This window comes from Caloenas nicobarica, chromosome 2, assembly GCF_036013445.1.
Source record: "Caloenas nicobarica isolate bCalNic1 chromosome 2, bCalNic1.hap1, whole genome shotgun sequence".
NCBI classification, from domain to species: domain Eukaryota; kingdom Metazoa; phylum Chordata; class Aves; order Columbiformes; family Columbidae; genus Caloenas; species Caloenas nicobarica.
The window spans coordinates 68,428,906-68,450,757 of record NC_088246.1 but is presented as its reverse complement, the minus strand read 5'-3'; the positions used below and the strand labels follow the sequence as shown (position 1 = coordinate 68,450,757).

The 21,852-nt window shown below is 37.1% G+C and overlaps 1 protein-coding gene across 1 annotated transcript in view; it reads left to right on the top strand.

The window, feature by feature from the left end:
* The window catches only part of CDKAL1 (CDK5 regulatory subunit associated protein 1 like 1), a 417,324-nt gene that overhangs the window by 306,795 nt on the left and 88,677 nt on the right, over positions 1 to 21,852 (top strand). Inside the window, exon 13 of the mRNA XM_065628520.1 lies at positions 16,849 to 16,911. Within this exon, the coding sequence (XP_065484592.1) occupies positions 16,849 to 16,911 (63 nt within the window). The remainder of the gene's footprint in view (positions 1 to 16,848; positions 16,912 to 21,852) is intronic.

Genomic DNA, 21,852 nt, shown 5'->3' with positions numbered 1-21,852 from the left:
TTTTTAAGCGTGCTATTTTCACAGGAGGTGCAAAGAGCTTAAGTTAATATACCCTCTTCTGTTTAACTGAGTGCTATGGGAAGACAGTATGCAAAGAGCTAAATTATTAAAAGAACATTAGCTGTTCTGTGGTTAGGAGTGTTACTTGGAAAATGGTAATGTCATTTTAACCCAGTTTTACATTCTTTCTTCTTATTTGTAGTGCTAGTACTTATTGCTTTCAGTGAATTAGAACCTTCAAAGAAGATGGGGCCTCTAATCCAGGGCAGGTGAAAATCTGTAATGAATAGATTTTGTTTCTCTCTCTTTTTTTTTTTTTTCCCCCTGTAGTCCTTCAAAAATCCTGTGTTATGAGATCCTTTGTTCTTTTATCTCTTTGTAGAAATAGAGAGTAACTAGTCAAACAGAGCAGGAAGAACTTGTGCTAATCTCTTATGGTTCATATTCACATTACTTCTAGACAGAAGCTGATGGTCTTTCCTGCATTACCAAGGCTGGACAGGCATTTCACTTGTCATTCCTTGCCAAGAATAACTTGCGTATATTTCCCTGCTAGAAAAATTAAGTAGCACCTTACCATCAATGTTATCCTCTCTTACCCCTTCATCCTTGAATAAAATACTATTTGTGTCATCTTACTTTTAATTAATTCATTTTAGTACATTTGCATAGGGAAAGAAATAGCACATAAAGTGACATACAGCTGTTACATGCAGGCATCTGAGTGTACCTGGGGTACACTATATTACCAGCCTGAACTTGCGAGCTTGTGCTTTTACAGGATGTTCATAACATTATCCTCTGCAGTGGATCTGTTGGTAGGATCTATTTCTATGAAAATAATTTTGGCTGTATTATTTAACTACAGATGCTGAACCAGTGAGCAAGTTGACAATTTCTGTTCTCGTCTTTTTTTTTTCTGAAGACCGGGTGTATTTGCTGTGTAATTTCAGGTTTATAATAATGCTGCAATGGACAGATCTATTGCTGTTTGCAAACTGCTCCACTTTAGTGAGTTCTACTTCTCCAGCTCTGGCTTAAGACAGCTCCAGTGAGTCTGCCCAAATATCACAGCTGCAATAATTACATATTTGCCTTGTGAGCTCCTTTTAAGTTACTCTTTTTAGGAAGCCCTTACAACTTTTAGGGACTAAAATTAATATTCTCTGGAGTATTCAGCATAGTATCATTTAGTGCTTTTAAATTTTTAGTGGATAGTTTTGATGGACGTTGAAAATAGGATTGCCTTGTTGGAGAAAACCCTCATTTGAGTTTATCTTAATAGAAAAAAAATCAGTAGGTCAACATAGAATCTTCCCTTCACATAGATAATTTATCTTTGAAAGCCTTACAGGCACTGATATTTTTCTAAAATGGCAGATGACACTAATCCAGATGGACAGTTCTGCCACCATAAATTCAGAAAAGACAGTTAAGGCTGCAGGCCTTCCTTGTTTCTACTGGAGAAAAAATGTCCATGGAGAATCAGACATCTGTCTAAATGGTCTCATCATTTCATAGCCATCAATTACGCTTACCATAAATGTTGTTTCCAGTTCAGAGAGAAGTTAGAGCACAGTTAAGCAAAACTAGGCATAGTTTTTTGTTGTGTTTTGTTTATTTGTGTTTTATTTTGCTTTTTAATAAGCAATTGCAGTGATGCTGACTCATGTACATGAAAAACAAGCCAAGATATTGTTCAGAAGTTAAATGCTACTCCAAAATTCTGTTTTTCTTGGCTTTTACCCCCATTTTATCCACCTACTGCTGAATACTTTGTTTCAGAGGGGAGTCTGGATGTAGAAAATTTTCACTCTGAAGTATGTTAACTATGAAATGCTATTTTGTAGATGATTATGATGGTAATTATTATGGATCTGGATTTCTCAATTTTCCTATTGCATTCAATCGTAACAGTGATAGTGCAGATAGTTGTGTAACTCAAATTACAGATTCTAGTCAGATAAATATTTTAATAAGCAATGTAAGAGATATTATTTAGATGTGTCTGGGAGGGATTTTATCTTTAGCTTCATTGCAAAGGGTCAGAATGTTCTAAGCATAAAAATTACTTTTTTTCTCTAAAATTAGGGATCTGTAGCACCTTATGTTCTTGATAATTTTAATTTCTCTGTCCATCATTGTTTCAAGGTCACTATTACTTGTCTGGGGGCTTCTGAGGAGATTTCTCTCTCTGTCCTTGAGATCGGGTCCATCACAATTTCTGAAAGCGTTAATGGACACCCTCATCTCAGGACAAGCTTGATTTCTGTCACAGAGAAACAACATGAGCAAATAGCTATTTTGAAAATAGAGATTGTAGTAAGGTACAATTAGGTTCATCTCTACTGAGAACAGGAGATGGCAGCTGGTTTGAGAGCAGTAATGTGACTGCAGCTTCATGATTACACTGCCTGCAACTGCAGTGTGGGTTCCAGTCTTTCTATATGTATTTTCAATAATGTAATCAATTAAGTTTCAATTATTGGTGTAATTATTATATTTTTAAAGGTGATGTCTAGGTAAAAGACTCTATATTCACTTTCTCCAACAATCGCTTTCCTTCTTTCTTTCTATATATCATAAAATAATTATCTTGCTCCCAGCTAGAAAATTTTGCCAGTCAGCTACTGAACCTTTCTTTTAATTCCTCTGAAGAGTGTCTCCTTAAATGTTTTCCTCTGCATTAGTTGTATTAAGCACTGTGCTTACTATACTGAGGTGAATAACCAAGTTACAAACTTCGTAACTGAACTACTGTTTGATCTCAAAAATAATTTGCTTCGGAAATAGAAGTAGGTACAGGCTATTTTCACTTATGGTACATAGTGGGGAGTTACTAAAGTCTTTCAGTACATAAAGGGCTTGGTGGGCTTGCCATGTCCATGGTGGACAAAGACATGAGACTTTGTCTCATATCTGAAATGTCCACGGAGTCTCCAAAAGCTCAGTTTTCAGCAGCCTTCATCCCAAGCAGCAGTTGCCCTAGCCTCGCAGTTGGTTTTGGTTCAAGGACGGACAGGCCTATATTCTGTACAAACATGCCATGTCCATCCAACCACACTGCAGGTGGTTTGCCCCTCTGCTGTCCATCCACCCCCCAATATTGTGCCCAGGCAAAACTCTTCCTGAATCTAAAAACTTGTCCAACTATATACTGGGTGTTTTATCTCTTAAATGTACCCATCGTTACTAGGAAAAAAAAAATCTATGATCAGACATTTTATCCCACTCCATTTAATCAAATCAACGCTTAGGTCTGTCACTGCTTATTTACCAACTGTAGGAACATGACATAATGCACTAAGGGATTTTTTTACTGTAAGGATAGCATAATGCCATATGAACCTTCTCAATGTTGTCTGCCAGACAAGTTGTATTTGACCATTATTGTGGGAGCAAACCAACCACCTTATATTTTATGCCTTTATGAGGGTTACTTATTTTTCTTAGGCTCCTTTGCTTTTGCTTCTTCTCAGAGATCTCCAAAAACTTTCCTGACACCCTTTCATGACTGGCTGTAGATTGTTCATTTCTCTCTTCACCAATTAAAATTCTGCAAGGCACTAGAAACAGATATTCTTGAATACCAGCAGATACAGTATGATGTTTAATTCCTCCTTTGCTAGGTAGATGTAAGTTTTGTAGTTCTGAATCTCTAGTCACAAACAGCTGAATCTTCTGTGGTCGCTCATGTGCTCTTACCTATTCAAAATAACTAAATGTCTCTGCATCACCAAGCTGGCCCTGGCTGATTGAGAAATAACCACATTCCTGTCCTGCATCAGGCAGTATTAGCTGCCTTCTCCTTCAGCGCTTCTCAGCTCCAAGCAGCAGGACAGCAACCAGAATAGCATCGCCTGTGCAAGGGACACCTTTTGCTCTGTTCACAAAGGGAGCACAGCTGTACCTTGCAGTTGTACCATTAAAGAAAAGGTGAGTAGGCTCCTTCTTGAGCAGACAGTAAGGAGAGACGACAACTGAGGGCTTCTCTTGCCTTTGAGCATGTGCTTCAGGTGTTAGTGGGTAGTGATGTGGCACAATGTGCCTAGGGAAGCCAGGGTCAGAGCTAGGGCAAGGAAAGTATTCATCTGCTATCTGGGATGGATTTAGAAATAACTTTATAGAGTTTAATGCACTCTCTGATATGCCAGAGAACCAATTGCACTGTTAAGTACTTGCAGGTGAGAGAGTGCAACTTTGGATGATGTTGTTTAGTTAATGTGATTCAAATGCCCAGAAAGGTCGGGACTATCTCCCTTGTTTCTAATACTCACAGGCACAGCAGAATCAGTAATACTTCTTGCCTTAGCTTAATGGCAGCCAATCCAAAGATCGTACAATGGGAATATGTAGGGATATTCTTTTTCTAAAATTAAGGAAGAGAGCTGGGGAGATCAGGAGATGGGAGAAAAGGAGAAGAGATTAGGAAAAGGAACAATGCCACTTATTCAACAGTACTGCTACTCTGGTCCACCGCCACTGCCTTTGAGCTCCCTTGTTAAGTTCTGTGACTAAATGGCATTACATGCCCCAGGAATTAGATGCAGCTGTGATAACTGCTTCTGGTGTATCAAAGATGCTTGGCCCTTGACACCACCCCCAACACATGCAATAATGCGTGGTGTAACATGCAGAATGTACTTTATGTGTAAAAGAAGCCAAGACTGATTAATGTCTGAGTTTGACTGCTGAACCTCTGTACTGCACTTTGTTTTTTCAGCAGTGTGCTTTTATTTTCTGCTTGCTACTCTGCCAGAATGAAGACCTGAGTGAAGACTTTTATGGCAAGTTTGAGACTAGGGAGTTAAAAATGTGAAAGCTAGAGGGGGAGGCAGACGATGAAGGAAAAATCAATATATAATCCTTCATATTTGTCATTGAACCGTCAAAGTATTCCAAGTTAATATTTTTCAGCAAGTTTTGTACTTGCTCCCTAGTGGTTTTATTTACACCATGTTTCCTTATGTTTTTTATGAGAAGAAGAATGTGTGAGGTAATGCAGAAAGCCCTACAAACCATCAAGATAGCTATGATTTCTCTTATCTACAAGCCCAGTTATTCTCTGATGAGATTCATTTTGATTGATATAGCTGTTGGTTAGAGGCTAATCAGTCTTGGCCCTTTGTATTGCTTTCTGGATTCTTACAAATAGTTTTGCATATTTTTCTTCCTATTTTTCCAGGAACTACATAAACTCGCTGACTTATGAAAGCTGGGTCCTTCCTTTTTCCCTGCTGTAAAGATGATTAAAACATTTGACTTCTTTTATACTGTATCTTTAAATCTACCACAGTGCTCACCGTTCGATGTGCAGCCAGAACTGTGGGTTTGTGCAATGAATTCAAGGAAGGGTAATTACCTGTGAATAGATTTTTGTGTGTGTGTGTGGTTAGACAAAGCTGCTAAATAGAATTTTACAAAAGCTTAAAGACAGTTTTATTTTAAAGCTAGATTCAGCTCAAGTTCAAACCATTTTAAGTTATTTGACCAGGTGCTGAAATGAAAATCTGTTTTTCTTGTTGTGGGAGACGGTTGAGCCAGTAGGTTTTAAAATAAGTGATACCCTTTTGGAAAGCTGTAATTGATCTGCCTATGGAGCTGCTGAAAATTCAGTTCATAGCTGAATCCGGAGAACGAGTTAAATTGCACAGTCACAGCTGGGCTGTGCAGAGTCAGACCCCCAAGAAGGACAAGAACATTTTGACTCCAGCCTGGAGCCATGGCTCTTAAATCTTAAATCTGGTGTGTACTTCAGGCACCTAGTAGAATAGAAATCTTATGCTTTCGAGGAGCACAACTGTTTTTCTTGAGAAAGCAAGTCAAAATTCAAAGCCAGACAGGAAATACTCTTGGGAGACCAAGCTGGTGTTCTACTTTTTTGAATTTTGTTTTTACAGCAGAAACTGATTGGAATGAAAATTACCAACAGCTTCCTCATAAACTTTATACAAATTGAGTTTGAAAATTTGAGCATCTTGAAGTGAATGTAGAGCTATAGATTCAGTCTAGGCCATGTTGTTGTAAAAGAGAATTAATAGACACTGGAAAATAGAAAGTGGACAATATACATGTGGAGGAAGAGGCAGAGTTCTTACTAAACTTCACTGTCAAGCCAGAGATAGTTACAGAATTTGCAAAGATTCTGAAAACACCAACATCATATAATTTTGTGGGTTGATACTTGTAACCATGTTGGCCATCCAATATAAAAAAAATAAAATACTTTTAGTAAAGTGTAGGCCTGTAAGACCTGTAGCATCCATGAGCATTCATTATACATCCTCCTTCCCCTCTGAGTCCATCTGGAAACCCTGATGGAATTCGGAGGTTTTACTTGCAAGGAAGCTGAAATAGCATCAGGAGTTTTGTATACCACATACTCCTGTGCTGAATAGAGGGGAAAGAAGGTACTCTCTGTAGATAAGGTGGAATAGTCTTTGATTTTAAGGGAGAAAACAATTTTTACCTCCAGTATAAATATGTATGTAATCAGCATCTCAGGTAAATTTATTCTTTCACTATCAATCTTTTTCTCGGAAAGTCAAAAAATGAAAATGTAGTTTAGTGAAATGCGTTTAGTGGTGTCATGGAGGTTTGTTTTGCTGTTTGTTTGTTTGTTTCTGTGGTTTTTGTAGGCTTTTATGGTTTAGCATCCATTGCAATTGCTTATAAAAATGCAGAAGAGTATATCATTTTTCTGTATTTCCTACATAAACTCAGTTCATTGAAATTTTCAAGATTATGACATTGCTCTTCAAGAGGACTTTATATAAAATGGCATCAGGATAAACTCAATGCAGAAATTTATTTTACTTCTGTTACATTTAAAGCACACTACAAACTGCATGAATACACACAAGCATGGAGTATATTGGAAGCCTCTGCCATTAATTGCAAGGATGGAATCATAAGGCAGGTGTCATGAGGGAAAAAAATAGCTGAAATTTTGCAACTGTTTGCTTTGTGAGTTATGTACTCTGATCTGGGGCTTCAATTTAGAATGGTACAGCAAGTTTAAGGACTGTTTTGTAAATTCCCTCTTCCCTGATAGGGATTTGAAGTGAGGCAGAGAGAGCAACAAAAATGTTTTCAAACACCTTTTACTCATTAAGCTGTTAATAGTAGAACCAAACCATTGTTGTTAAAAGCAGATAACTATTTGCACAACACGTTCATTTAGTCACCGGCGTTCACTCGCACGCTCACCGGTGGTTCCCGGCGGAGCAGCAGCTGGAGGCCGGTCCGGGCCGTGCCCTCAGACATGGAGGGTCGGCCTGTGGCTTCGAGCTGGGTGCTTGGAAAGTCCCTCAGAGGGATCTTTGTTCTTTTAGGTATTAATATAAATGTAATTCTGCAGTCTTCATCTGCATGCAGGAGTCACCACCCCCTTGGATGTGGTCTGAGTCTCTTTGTCTGGCGTCGATCATGATGGCCTTGAACGGATTGAACAGCCCATTGTTGTCCTGAGCTTGTTAGTTATTGCAGATTTGGCATGAGTACTACTCTCCAGAGCTTATTAGTCCTTGGAAAAATTTTGTGTGCTACATTTTCAGCAGATACTGTTACTGATTTTGGCCTGCTGCTTTCTGTTAACAGCTCCATCCAAATCCATAGAGGCCTATGGAACCCATTCACATAAGCTCATACGGAAGGGACCTCTCTGGGTCGTTCTGTCTTCTTAATTGGCTCAGAATGAAGTGGAAGAACCACGGAAGCAGTTTTAGCTGCGTCTTTTTGTAACTTTTACTTGAATTACAGTTAGGTAGCTTCTGTAATACTGGAAATTTTTCTCCTTTTTAAATTCAGACTTTTAATACACTTTACGAACCAGTGCGCTTAGAGCTGGAAACAGTGCCGGCAGTTGTAGGCATAAGGAGGCATTGCCCTTAACTTAATCCCTGAAATTGGATATATGCAGCAGAACACAAAAATCCATTATAATAGTTTCAGAAAAATCCCACTTGGCTTTGGCAGTTCAAGACTTCCTCAAATGAGAACATGGTTTAGATTTAATAGTTGGTGACTTAACACAGATAGCAAATTAAGAACCTATCCAGGTCTGATATTATGTTACTGAAATCATTTAAGTTTTACTACTTTACTATATTTGTTGCTTAGCATAGATAGGCTCTGCTTGAGTGTGTTTTCTGGCTATCTGTATCTGTTATTTTAGACTCCAGGAATAAAACTTGCCAGTGTTGTAAATCTGATTTTTTTTTTTTTTTTTTTGAAAAAAAAACCCACTACAGACTTGTCAATATAATTCTTGTGGTTTTTTTATACCTGCAGCATGCATTTAAAGTTTTTTAATGAGCATTTGATTTTTTTTTTTTTTTTGTATAATGGAGGTGATTAAGCTTGTCCATCATTTGCAAATCATGGCATTTATGATGGCCCATTAAATGTGCTTTGGAAGAAAAGGACACTGAAATATCCTGAGGTGGGTTCTTGGTGACCCTTTCTTGAACTTCATCTGTCTTTGATAATCCAAGTACACTCCTTCAAAGCCATCACAGTCAATCAGGTCACTGATTGCTTTGGAACTTGTATCTTCCGCTGTTTTCATTGCCGTGCCTGCACCTCAGGTCACTGGGCTAAAAATCCATGTGGAACGTGGAATATCTGAAAAACTGGAAGTGGAGTGGAGGACTGAATAATAGATTAAAGTAAAAGAGTGAGGGCAATTTTTGTGTGTCCAGTGAATTTGTGTGGTGTGGGTACACGAGTGCTCCCTCCCACACAGCAAGCACTTCAGCACTGTTTACCACTCACTGTTGGTACCACACTGAACCTTCTGGAGCACTTCTGCTCTTTTTATTCTTTCTGGAATGCTGGAAAACTTGATGCTTTCAAAACTGCTGTTGTGCAACAGAGCACACAGATATCTTACCAAATTATAAAAAGGAAAAGAGTGCACTGCAGACAGGCTAGTCCTGGGTATATCTATATAAGCCTATAAATGTCCTGGGCTTAACATATATATATAAAAATATATTTCATTACTAAAATGTAGTTTGTCGTTCATTCTGGTTTATTTAATTGCATAGCTGGGCGCAATAACTAAATATATCCAAAATCAGTCTGTGCCTTGTGACCAATCACTTTATTTCTTATGTAGTGTCAATCTAATTTGAAATATGGCTGATACTCCAGGCCAAGTTTCTGTCAGATACTCTTGTTCTACAAAATCTTTTTCAGTTAAACAGTCCTCTAATCAGTTACGGTGACATCCTTAGAAAATACCCACCACATATAGATTATGAAATTTCAGTATGAACTTCAGACATGAAAATCTACCTTAAATGAGGCAGAGCATTTACAAACTATACCAAATTTAAGGACTCTCAAGATGGAGTGTTGAAGGCCTCTTTTGAAATTAAGGATTTCTTTGTGAAAGTCTTCAGAATAAATTTAGCATAATTTATCCTCTGCTAAGGGGCAGATTTTGTTACAAAAAATGACAGGAATAACAAACATTAATCCTAAACTAAATTCAAGAACTCAAATGTACCAGATGGAATACAATTCGGTATTTTTTGTAAAATATATGAGTCTGAAGAGTCTCTATTAGTAGCTGAAATTATGTGGGATGTGAGAAGGAAGAAATTGTGGTGGCCTTGGTTCAGTTGAAAATATCTCCTTCAATAAATAATTTTCCATTAGGTTGACAGAAGATCTAATGATGATCCTATGCTGTTTTTTGGAAATGTTTGCATTTTTCCATAAATAAGAATCATAGAATGCTTAGAGTTGGAAGGGACCTCTGGAGATCATCTGGTCTCTACTTAAAATGTAAAATTGACTAAACCATGACTATTTGTGTTGCCATAATCCTGAAGACAGGATCACTTTAATGTTTGCAGTCATTTGCTAGATTAATATGACTAGTAAAGGTGTGTTTAGTTTTATTTTCCTCCTTTAGACAAAAAACACATTGCATGGGCTCATAAAACTTTGTTCTGTTTTTTTTAGAAAGAATCAGTGAGTACACAAAAGACTAAAGAGTATGTAAAATATGAATTATGAATATATACATCTGTTGTTAGAGTTGGAAAATATGTCCACCATCCTGTAACATTGAGGTAAACTTCTGAATATAACACATTGTACACTAAATGATATTTTCCATGTATGGATAAAAAAATATTAGAAAGCAATTTCTTAAACCTAGCTAAATAATGAAATACACAACAGTGAATCTGTTTTAACATAGTAATTCACATAGGTTAGGTCAAAAAGGCTAGCTGATCCCCAAATGATTTTGTATGTTTTCGTACAGGTGTGACCAGAAGGACAGGAATAATATCAGTAGAAGTGAATTCATATAGAAAGTAGAAAACTTGTCAAGCCTGTATTGTCACTTCTGCCCTTTCAGACCTTACAGGGCATGGACACAAGAGCATAATGAACACCAGTTATGATTTTATCAAGAAATCTGGCTGGGGCACAGCACTTTTTTCAGGATCGTTTCTAAGAGGCTGATGTACTGAATAACTCAAGGTCAAAGAGAATGGTTCACTGGTTTCTGATCATTTTTTTATAAACTTTTTTGCAGAACAAAAAGCAATCTGTCAACTTTGATAACATGGCAGTTTCCGTGGCTTGGCTCATGTCTATATTGTGGTTGTAGGCACACAGATTTGAGGCTTATGGATTGAATTTCCAAGCAAGGATTTTAAACGTACCTTGGTTGGAGTAGTAACTACATCTCTCTCTGATGTTTTGCCAAGTAACTCACTGGAGAGTAAAGTTAGGCCAGTCAATGTCTTTCGATAGGATGCTTCCAACTCCATTATGTTTTATAAAAGTTTGGAGTGTGGAACTCGCTGAGGCCTTTGCAGTTTCGAGATCACAGATACAACATGAGGGAAAAGAAAGACGCAGCTTCATTATTGCTCAGAAAATGCATGTCACTGATATTGGAGCATACCATCACACAAAATGCATTAGACATGCTGTTTCAGGAAAGAAAGCTCCAATGTCATGGTTTTTGCTCCTGCAAGTGTCTGTTACATTGGAGCCTCCACGATTTTGGTAATACCAAGGAAGAAAATAGAGAAAATACTTGCAAAGCTGCTTCGTTCTTCTGCCAAAGTTTGTCAAAGTTGTAGTTAAATTCTGCTTAGGCTCACAAAGTTTTGTGTGGTTTGAATGAAAAACATTGGTTGCTAGCATGCTCGCATGTGTGAGGTGCTTTTAAACTCTAAATTAAGTAAGGTTCCTGTGGTAAAATAAGATTTGATTTTAATTCTAATCAGCAGTATGTAAAAGAGAAATGGTAGGTGAGGGAAGAGAACTGAAATAAAGATATCCATGTGGTTGCCTTCACATGTTACTATTCACTGTGATCATAAAGGAAAAGAATATTTGAAAGGAAACAGATAGGAGTCCCTGTTACTGAGAGGGATTTTAAATTAATGTAAGCAGAAAAACAAAAGTAGGAGAACTTTCCTGACAATATATTGAGCCTGACACCTTCAGCGGAACTGGTAAAATCTGCAGATCTGTGGTGGTATTAGACTGAAATTATTAAGAATCTTGAAGGTCAAAATAGACTCTTTAAAACTGTAAGTCGAGTCTAAAGGAAGTAAGTCTAAAGGAAGTAGAGTCTAAAGGGAGTAATTTTGTCCCTTTTATTCCTACACGAAAAACTGAGAATATTCCATTTAAGCTACTCCTAAGTAATCTGTAATAAAAATATCTCAGCAATATTGTAATTCTCCTTCACGATAAACATTGTTAGACCTACAATAGCATGCTTGAAAGGAAAACAAACAAGTTTTAGGCTACATTAGTATCACCTGAAAGACAGGTAATTGTCACCTGAGTATGACAAGAGAATCACCAGAGAAGTGCAATATGCAAGTGTGAGCCCACAATGTTTCTAAATTTACTTTTTCTGAAGTATTTTCTGTTTATAAAAAGGTATCGTTAGGATACCCTTACCTTTATTTTCACACCATTATTTGGGGAAGAAAATGTTTAGCTTTGTTTTTCTGAAGTAGTGAATAAAAAATTCTACATGATTAACTTGTTCAGAAAATATTTTAAACAGTTTTAGGGATTCATCCTGCACGTTTTGTTTTTTGTTTGGTTGGTTGGGGTTTTTTTGTTCAGTTGCTCTTTTACATTCTACCTATTTGTTCTTTAAGTGATATTTCCTGATCAAAATTTGGATAATAATCCACAGCGTAGTCCAGTTAAAGGATTAGAAAATGTTTCATTATTGCTAAAAGTCAATGCACAAGAAAAAAGAGTACAAACAGCAAGGTCACTAACTCTTGGCTTTATTGGTTTATAATTGCAAATGTGTTGTAAAAGGAGCCTTTATTTTTACCGTACTTTAAGCATGTAATTCACATCTCAGGTGACCAGTGTCCTTTAAAAAATCTCAATAGTTAAAAATAAGACCTTGGAAATCTGAGGCCCAGAAAATGAGAGAAACGGAAAGGAAATATTTAGAGCAAAGTGTGTGCTACTTGCTGGTATGCTTACAGGGGGGGAAATAATGAAGTTATGGTAGTGTGTTGTTCCTTCGCTACTCACATTGTCTATGTATGTTATAATAAGAAATGTCATTAACTGGTGTTGGTTTCTGGTTCTTATTTTTATAACTGTGTGTTGAACACTACCTGTCTTTTGAGAAGCACTGAATTACTTATGCGTATTTTAGTAACAAGCTTGAAATAATTCACTTAGAAAAGCGTTGCTTTGCTTAGGGAAACCCTTCCACCCTGGCATACTTATGTGTACATGCATATATGATTTTACAGTATTTAACTCAGTCTTGCAGCAGCACTTTAATCCATTTTTAATTATGCTTTCACATGCTTTTCCAGCTAAAGATAGAAATGAAACGTGTCTTTGTTGTATGTCCCATCTCATGTGCCATTTTTAAAACTTACTGAAACAGAAAAGTGAAAAATTGTTTTTACAGTCATATGCATATATTTTTAGTGGCCCACTTTAGCATACCTTCTGAATGTATCTCTATCTATTTTGCATCCCTAAACATGTTTCTTGAAGTGCTACAAACTAAGGACTATGAGTTTAAAATTTAAATCAGCACATGATTGAGTCATTAGAATTTTGCAACCTAACAAAATCTCTGCCCCTGTAAAGTGTGCATGTGCACACACGTACATACATCTGTCCATTAGGGAACTAACTTCCTGTCCAGAGTCTTGCATGTTGTAAATTTAGGAGGATCTTGCTGGGCTCCCACAGAGTCCAACACATTGCTGGCTGTACCCAGCAGTGCTGCAGGCAGCACCCTCCACCCAGGAGAAGCTCCTCGTTCCGTACTCATAGGGCGCTGCTCTGGGGTTCTCCAGATGACCTGCTACTAGTGCTTTAAAGAACCCTGACTTCCGACACCGCTGCTCGCTTCGATGCACAAGTAGGAAATTGCGCACAGTTCTCAGACCGAGGCTTTACTGGTCTGGTTAGTCATACGATATTTATCTCAAGTTACACGTGACTCTGACTGTCCTGTTGGCAAACCAATACTGGAAAAGTTGTGGAAGAATCGTGTATTTCTGGCTTGTTATGTGTCGAATCCTCTTGCACCAAAATTAGATACAGCCAGACTGAGTAAGCAAGTAACTACAGATTGAGTATTGGTAGTAACCCGCTGCCAAGAATGACCTGGTTTAAGGAAACATTCTCTCGTCACTGAAGATAGACTGTATCAATATACAGCAGGCCTGAGAGAAATATGGAAACGAGTCTGATTCTGCTGTAAGCCTTCTCGTTTTTGGAAATACCCTGTGCTAATTTGTGTGGTGACTTTGGAGAGACTCTTGAATTTTTTTCAGAAAGACAATAGATTTAAATATATCCTGTGTGGATGTGTGAGGATGTTTGACAGCGGTACTGTTGCTGTATGTGGAACAGTACAATGGGACACTACATTTGCCGAAGTTCAAAAGGATTTTTTCACTGTCTTTTTACCATGTGATTTAGATAGCATTATTGGTACAGAACAAAGGAATGGAGAATCAGAACACAAAAGAGAGCAGGAAGACAGGTGGAAGAAAAGTATTTTTATATTGGTCAAGAAAGTACTTGAAAGGGATGTTGGACTAAGCGGAGGAAAGAGAAATAGGAGTATGAATCTGCATCAAGGAAAGAAATTCTTGGGAAATACATGTAAATAGGCAGTTTAGAGACTGAAATAGTCCACTGGAGGCAATGAAGGAGAAGGAGCTTTCGCGCTCCTTTTCCGCTGTCACATCTCAACATGAAGAGGCCTGCTTTACGCTGGGCTTTACGCTGTGCTTTACACTGCCTACAGGTGAGCTGGGAACTGTGCCTGTTTTTCATGTAAAAAACTTATTAATACCTTGTGGCTAATGCCTGGTGTGGGAGTTCAAGAGGTTACCGTTACAGCAGCATGAATTCCTTGTCCTTTTCTTAGTCTCTGTGTTTTGAAAAGTTTTATATTTCTGTTTTTTAGAGATCAGAGTTAAGCTGAGCTCAGTTTTCTAGAAAGACACAAATTACCTGTAAGCAACCTTAACTCAGTGCTGAAGACATTTTTGTCCCTATCCATTCAGAGTTCCCACAAAGTGGTCAAATGCTGTTTAGATTTAGACGAGCTAAGCATAGGGGGCATCCTGTGAATTTGGAGGCAGCATTTTTTCATGTGCATCTCCAGAAGCTTAATTCCAGGTTCCTTTCTGTCATGACCCGGTCAGGAGTATTTTGGTTTTGTACAAAAACCAAAACTTCTACCTTTCATGGAAAGGTAGGAAGGAAATAATAATTTCCTATAATAAAAAGTGGAAGACTAGGTCAATGTGTTGTGTAAGGGAAGCCACCTTCATTCTTCATCTTGTCCATCTGAGTGTGTAAATAACATTTTGGTCAGAGTCAGAGGGTGAAGGATAGGAGGAGGGTTTCTGTCGTATAGTTTTATTAAGTGTTATTAAAACTATTTCAGTACAAATACTCAAAATCACTTTGTGTGCAGTCAGAATGATACAAGATAAATAGTCTTTAGTAGAAAAAGCAAGAATTAGCCTTTTTCTGGATTTTGTGGGGTTTTTTTCCTAGAAAAATTAGTGGAGGTCTCCAGATTCCAAACTAAAATGCTTTTGTCTACTTCTTGCATCATTCTACATTACACTAGTTTTTTAAGCAACCTTTTTCATAATAATTTTGCTGTCTCTTTTTAATTTGTAATATTTCTCCAAATATCACAAATATCATTGTGTTTAACTGTACTACTAGGAAAGAAGTCATTGTAGGGTGGTGATGGAATTCAAGTTGTCCTACCTGATGCTTTCATTTGAGTGGGTTTTTTCCCATTGGAAATAAAAGATGTATTAATGGGGGCTAGAGAGCCAAGGTTCCTCTGCTAAGGCAGATCTTTTCTTTGGCAAAGGCATGTTCGATTTCTGAGAAAGTCTATACTAACAGAAATGTCGTCTTTAATATCACATCTGTTGGTTTTAAAGTCTGTTAGTAAACTCCGAGAAACAAGTCCTGTTAGGTATTACTTATGGTAATCAAATAGAATTGTCTATAACAGAAGTAACCTCATAGTGAAAACAGAATTTACTGTTCATGTTTGAAGAGGGACACTGAGTAAAAAATTATTTTCTTGACTCTTTAGCAGTCATAACTAATACATAGGTAGAGATCTCACAGAAGTAGTAATATTAATCTTATAGCTTTAATGACTCAGAAATATCCAACAGTCTTAAATTTGTACTAGTAACTAAAGTTATAGCTTTTATGACTAAGTTGCTGCATCCAAACATTTCACTGAAAATAAAAACTGTGTAAAGAAAGGAAATACATAGGTCATTTTACATAATCAAAAATTGCTAAATTGTCCTATAATTTCCAGAAATGAAAATAAATACTGCAGTCATGCAGCTGTCTAGTTAGTTCCCAGCATGCTGGGAATGTGAACATATGCTACCAGTTTAGTTGGAAGACAGCTTTCACAGAAATGATGGCTACAATAAGTCAATGGTGCAGACTACAGGCAAAGAGTTCTTGTAGTTGTCTCCCCTTTACGCATTTTCCAACATGCAATGCTTTGCCTTCCCAAGCTATGAGATAAGTCAATGTCAATTCTGACATAATAAAACTTTGAACTTTTTTGTGACTCATCCCTGTGTTGAAGATGAAGGGTGCTTTTCTCCTCTCTCTGCCCTCCCTCCAGCCAAGAGATTCTAGTTAACATCTGCTGAAGTCACTGAAAGCTCTCTCATTGATTTCCATAGAAGCTGGATTAAGCAGGTTTTATCTTTGATCTTTGCACTTAACAGAAGAAGTTCCTTTCCCTTTGCCATAGCATTAAATGGCATATCATCTATTAATTTTCCATAATCAAGAGTATGAGAGTATTAGCATCAAAAGAAATTGAAAAATAATAAATGATTCTTCTTTAAATTGACTTCCTTTAAACCTAATCTGCTATAAAGCAAGACTGCGTGTACATGCTAGAATAGTAGACAAGTCTTTGCAAGACTGGAGCCTAATCTTCAAGTTTTGTTATCTGTATTCTAAGACTTTGTTTATTATTTATTGTGCAGAAATTGGAACAAATCTGAATTGTTTACACATTCCACCGATGTTCCATAGATTAGTGTTTATTATTTGTTAAGAATATGTTTTTAACATTGTTAATATATATGTTAATTATATATGTTAATTATTTCCTGTGATGTTTAATATCCTTAATCTACATATTGCACTTCATATCTACAGTTCTATTAACAAAGTGTGAGAGAATGTGTTTGTACCTGCATACAGATTTTTGAATCAGTGGTCTCTTTCTTTTTCCTTTAACTTTGCTAATACGATTTATTTATTAATGTTACTTTTCAGAAAAAACAGAGAACAAAGGATCTTTCCCAGCTGTTTCATTCATACAATCCATATGATCATAAGGTAAGAAAAATTATAGTACCTACGTTTATTGTTTAAAAAATTTCGAACATTCACAATAACTAGATTTCATGTTTAATGCAAAAATGAGAGGAAGCGATAACATTGAAAGCGCTAGGGGATTCATATTACTTAAATTATGCTATCATATAAATGTTCCTTTGTTTCTTCAAGCCAAGCTTGAAAAGCTGCATTTTCTGATTTGTGAAACGAGTGACTCACATTAACCTCATAGAAGTGTAATTTATAGACTGACACTAAATCCTGTAAAGTGACCATATGTGGTATTGGATTCCCTTCTCTTTTTCTCTCTGTTGAGAAACTGTGTTACCCTTGAGTATGTTGGCTTAGCCTGTTGTGTCAATTAGGCCCTGAGATACATGATACTAATGAATTATCTATTGATTCTGGAAGCATCGTTGGAAGAGGCTGCTTTGCTAGCAGCCTGGTGGTTGTCTGGGGGAAGAAGAAGAAATACACATCATCGTTATAACTTGATCCTTGTTTACAAAGTCTGGGAACCCTGGTAAAAAAACCCTTTATTTATTATATCCCGTAGTATAGGGTAAGAAAATAAGATCACTTCCCTAAAGACATTACAATGTGAAATAAAACATTAAAGCTATTACAAGAAGTTTTTTGAGAACCAGGAGACAGATCACAGCATTTCTGTGCTATAACTATGTCAGGGGGTTTTTGGAGACATCATGCAAAAGAGAGCATTGAGCAGCGGATTGAAGGACAGTTAAGTAGATTTGTAAATATCTTCAGGGAGTTCCTCGTATTTTGGATGCATTTGTGGATATGTCTTTTTAAGCAAGTGCACTACATCCTTTAACAATTTGTCAGCAATAGGAGATTACTGTATTTTCTGCTTCTGTTTTGCAAAGTGTTCAGGATTTTGCAAGTATCCACTTCAAAAAATAAAGATTTGAAACATTTTTTAGTTTAGACATTTCAAAGGAATGTTCTGAACTCTACTTCTTTTCCTGGCCATGTACCAAGTAGCTATATGTTAGAAAAATTACCTAGGTTTTATATTTGGGCAAAGAAGGTGGCAGAAGTGTATGTGTATATATGTGCACCTATCTCTATGGCTGAACACATGTCTATGTGTGTAGCTATACATATGTCTATGAGAAGGAAATGCATTGTGTAAACATTAATGAATTAAATTTATCAGGTAAGTTATTGCTATGAGATTTCCATAGTTGCCAGCAACTTGAAAAGTTACAGTTTAAAATAAAATTGTCAAACAGTGTGTACATTCTATAATTTTAATGATTATATTGCATTTCAAGTTAAATCCGTCACTTCAAAGTATTTTTTTGTAGATAGACTTGCATTATTTACACGGATTGGTAAAGCAGATAGTAAGGACCTCTGAAAATTGAGAAACATGAAGAAAAAAGGAAATTAGTGTGACAAGATTTGGAATGGGATCATTGCTTTTTTTGAGTTGAAGAATTTTAAGGTAAATGTAGTAGTAAGTCAATTAAGATCTAATAAGCAGAAGCAACTGATGAACCAGAAGCTTCAATATCCCTCTCCATGTCTAAAATCTCCTGTGCCAAACACTTTTTATTCATAGTACCGGGAAATTCCATTATTCTTTTATTAGCACTTTTAATGGAGCTTGGCCATTTGTAACTCCTGCTGCCTTCCTGCTCATATCCTTTGTGGCATTATATCAAAGTATCCTCAAATGATTTTGGCTTCAGTTGTGAAGACTTGTGCGCTCTTTACAAATTAGTCATCAGGCAATGTGGAATTGAATATAAATGCTTAGATATACTCCTTTTTGATCCTTGTTTTAGGTCCTGTTGAAAATACAGTTATTTCAAGTGGAGGTCTGTACTAGTTCTACTCTGGTTCTGGTTGGTTTGATTTACGTAGCAGAAGGTTTGGGTTTTGGGGGGTTGTTTGCTGTTTTGTAGATTATTTTCAGTAAGCATAAACAGAAGATTTTATGATGGCTTTGTGAAAAAGTTGGTGCTACAGGATCATGGCACAAATTACTTGAATTACTGGCTTTCATTATTCCTAGTTGGTTGATTTAAAGGTTTTTCTCTGAGAACCTTTCTAAAGTAGGAAAGAGAGAACCTTAAAGGATAAGTTCGGAGCTTGGTAGTAGTAGTTCAAACAAATGTAAAAAGGAAGCTTGTGAACTACAGTGGCTGGAACAGGACTGTCTACCAAGATTTGATAGTGCTTCATCCTTTTATGATGGGATATCACATAGAAAAGAGGAAAATCAATCAGATGATGTTTGTCCTTCCAAGCTTATTCTGCACTCACGAAACCAGAAAGTGATATTTTGATGGTGTAACTACAATAACTTTATTAACCGTATTACTATTTATGCTTGGTCAGGAGACCAATAGCTGTTAGAAATAGAAGCTCTTCCTGGAAATTTTAATTCAATATGTATTTACCTATCTGGTGGAAGCTGCTGCATTCTGAAAGACATTTTCAGTGTTTGTGGTTCTACATTTCCAGGTGAAAAGCCATCTGTTTTATGGAGGGGGGAAGCAAGGACTTTCTTTTCCTTCGAATTCCAGGTGTGGAGTCTTATCTTGTATTTAGTGAGGCCTTAATTCAGCAGTAGATGGGACAGAGCTTTTAAATTCTTCTGTGCTAAAGGGATGGAAAAGTCGGAGATATTCTGCTTCTGCAGATAGCTGAGGAGGAGTAGTTAGGCTCCTGTATTCTTTGAAGTCTACATGTGTATAGTTTACCACCTAGTTGCCCTCCTTATTGTTCCGATAAAACCATACAACAGCAAATCTCAAAAATTGCCCTTTTGTTGTGTACTTTTCCTATCGAGGGGGATTTGATCCTGTTCTGTTACACCCAGCGTCACTGTAGTGCTTGCAGGACCTCCAGCTGTGGAACCTGTGGGTCTTTCAGAGACCGTGCCACTGACAAAGCTCATAGTAGCATCAGTCTTGAATGTCTGGCAAATATATCGAATTACTGATGTCAGACACATGCAAAAAACTCATTTTTCTCAGATTTTTTTTTTTGTCGTTAAAATAAATATCTTCTAAAAGTCTTTCTTTCAAAAACCGAATAATTATTTAGGAAATGCTGAGATCTATCTTGATTATGAAATGCAGTTCCAGGTGGGCGTTTGCCATTCGTTTAAACTTATTTCAGTTAGCATGTGTGAAAATACATAGAACTCTATTTGTAGACGAAGCCATTCCTTGTTCTGAAATACTTGCTTTTTCCTGTGTTTATATAGAGTAGGAGTATGTATAGTCTGGCTTTCTTGAGAGTCAAGTTCTGACTGCTGTGTAACTTTTCACTAGTTACCAACAGAACAGCCCTTCCAATTATATGTACAGTTTATCTTTTTTCAGGACCATCAGAAAAATAAGATAAAAATGACATCCTCTTAAAGCTGTACGAACAACAGTTTTAGTGATTTAAAATTCAAAAGAAGATAGTCGAGAAGTGCTCTGTTTACCCTTAGCTATAACCTGACCAGTTTTTAACTAGCACTAATAAACAATTATGTTTGCACACAAGTAATTTCTGCTGAATCTTTTGTGTGTGCCACTGTGAGGTTCCACATCGCACACAGCAAGGACTTTATTCTGTCTGCAGTGGATATTCAACTCCCTTTGTATCTTTCTCCCAAATGATATTTGCCCTTTAAAACTTGTGACCCAGTTTGTTGAAAGCTATTAAGGCAGCTGTGAGAGCAGGTTACCTGGTCAAAACAACAAGTTTGAGAAGCTTAATATGAGCTTCAGGACCCAATATGCTGAAAGTGTCCAAATTCAGCAGCACAGAGCCGTAGCTCCTCTTCCTCTTTTTGTCAGATGAGTTAAGTATTCAGTCTAGCCCTGGAGCAGTTGTTTAAAACTATAACCCTCAATTTATGCTCTGCAAAGGAATGTTTCTACACACGGTAAACACCGTATAGCAGAAGTACTATTCGTTTTGCTGCTCTGCCTAGTTGAGAGGATGGCCAGAGAAAGACCTTGGGGCATGTCCATACATGCCTGTGGCAGCGTCATGCTGTTCCGCTGAGAAATCCTCTGAGACTTGTGCTTAAAACTCAGCTCTGGATTCACTTCTGCCTTTTGCAACCTGAATCTCTTGCTCAATAATAGGGCATGATCTGTGAAAAAATAAGGTCATGTCTTATAGCGTTAGTTATTTTAGCATGTATTGTATCCAGCCAAGTAAGAAATAAAGTCAATGTTCATGTGATTTGAAAAGAGTTTTTCGGGAGATTTTTTTTCCAAATTGAAAGTATGCCAGATTAGAAAAATATATTAGTTTCAAAATGTGCTCTAATTGATGCAATACTACTAAAAGAATTGTAAAATCTTAAAGCCTTATGCTTTTAAATGTTCTGTATTAATGTGTTCTGGAAATGTTAAAACACTCAAAACACTAAAACCCCATAGACAATATCATGTATTCTGCTGGCTTCGATAAAGGTAGATGTGTACATGACTGACTCAAGGAAGATTAATAACAAGATCATGTATGGCTGTCCTTAAGGTGCTAATGGCTGCTGTCGCGGACTTACCATCATAATTGGTCTCAACCAATTATTTCAATAGTGCGCATGCTCTTCCTCTAGTGTTTAAAAGAAAATAAATAATCTAATGTCAGCATCCTTAAACTGTGGTTGTAGGGTACCTCTTTCTTCTGCTGGGCTCTGTAGCTCTATCTGAATGGTCAGAGTGGATTTTATTGGCAATAACACAAAATATTAATCATAGCAATGCCCAAGGCTGTGGCATTGTTTGAAAATCATCATGGGCACCTGTGTGAAGCATGAAGTGTACAAAAGCGAAAGGAAAGTCCCAGGTAATGTGTGAGGGATTGGAGTCAGTTGGCTTCTGGTAGCAAAATCTGTTGAGTCCTGCACTCCCTCCAGCCCCTGTGCTGGAGCTGGTGGCCTCTGGGGGCACAGGCTGT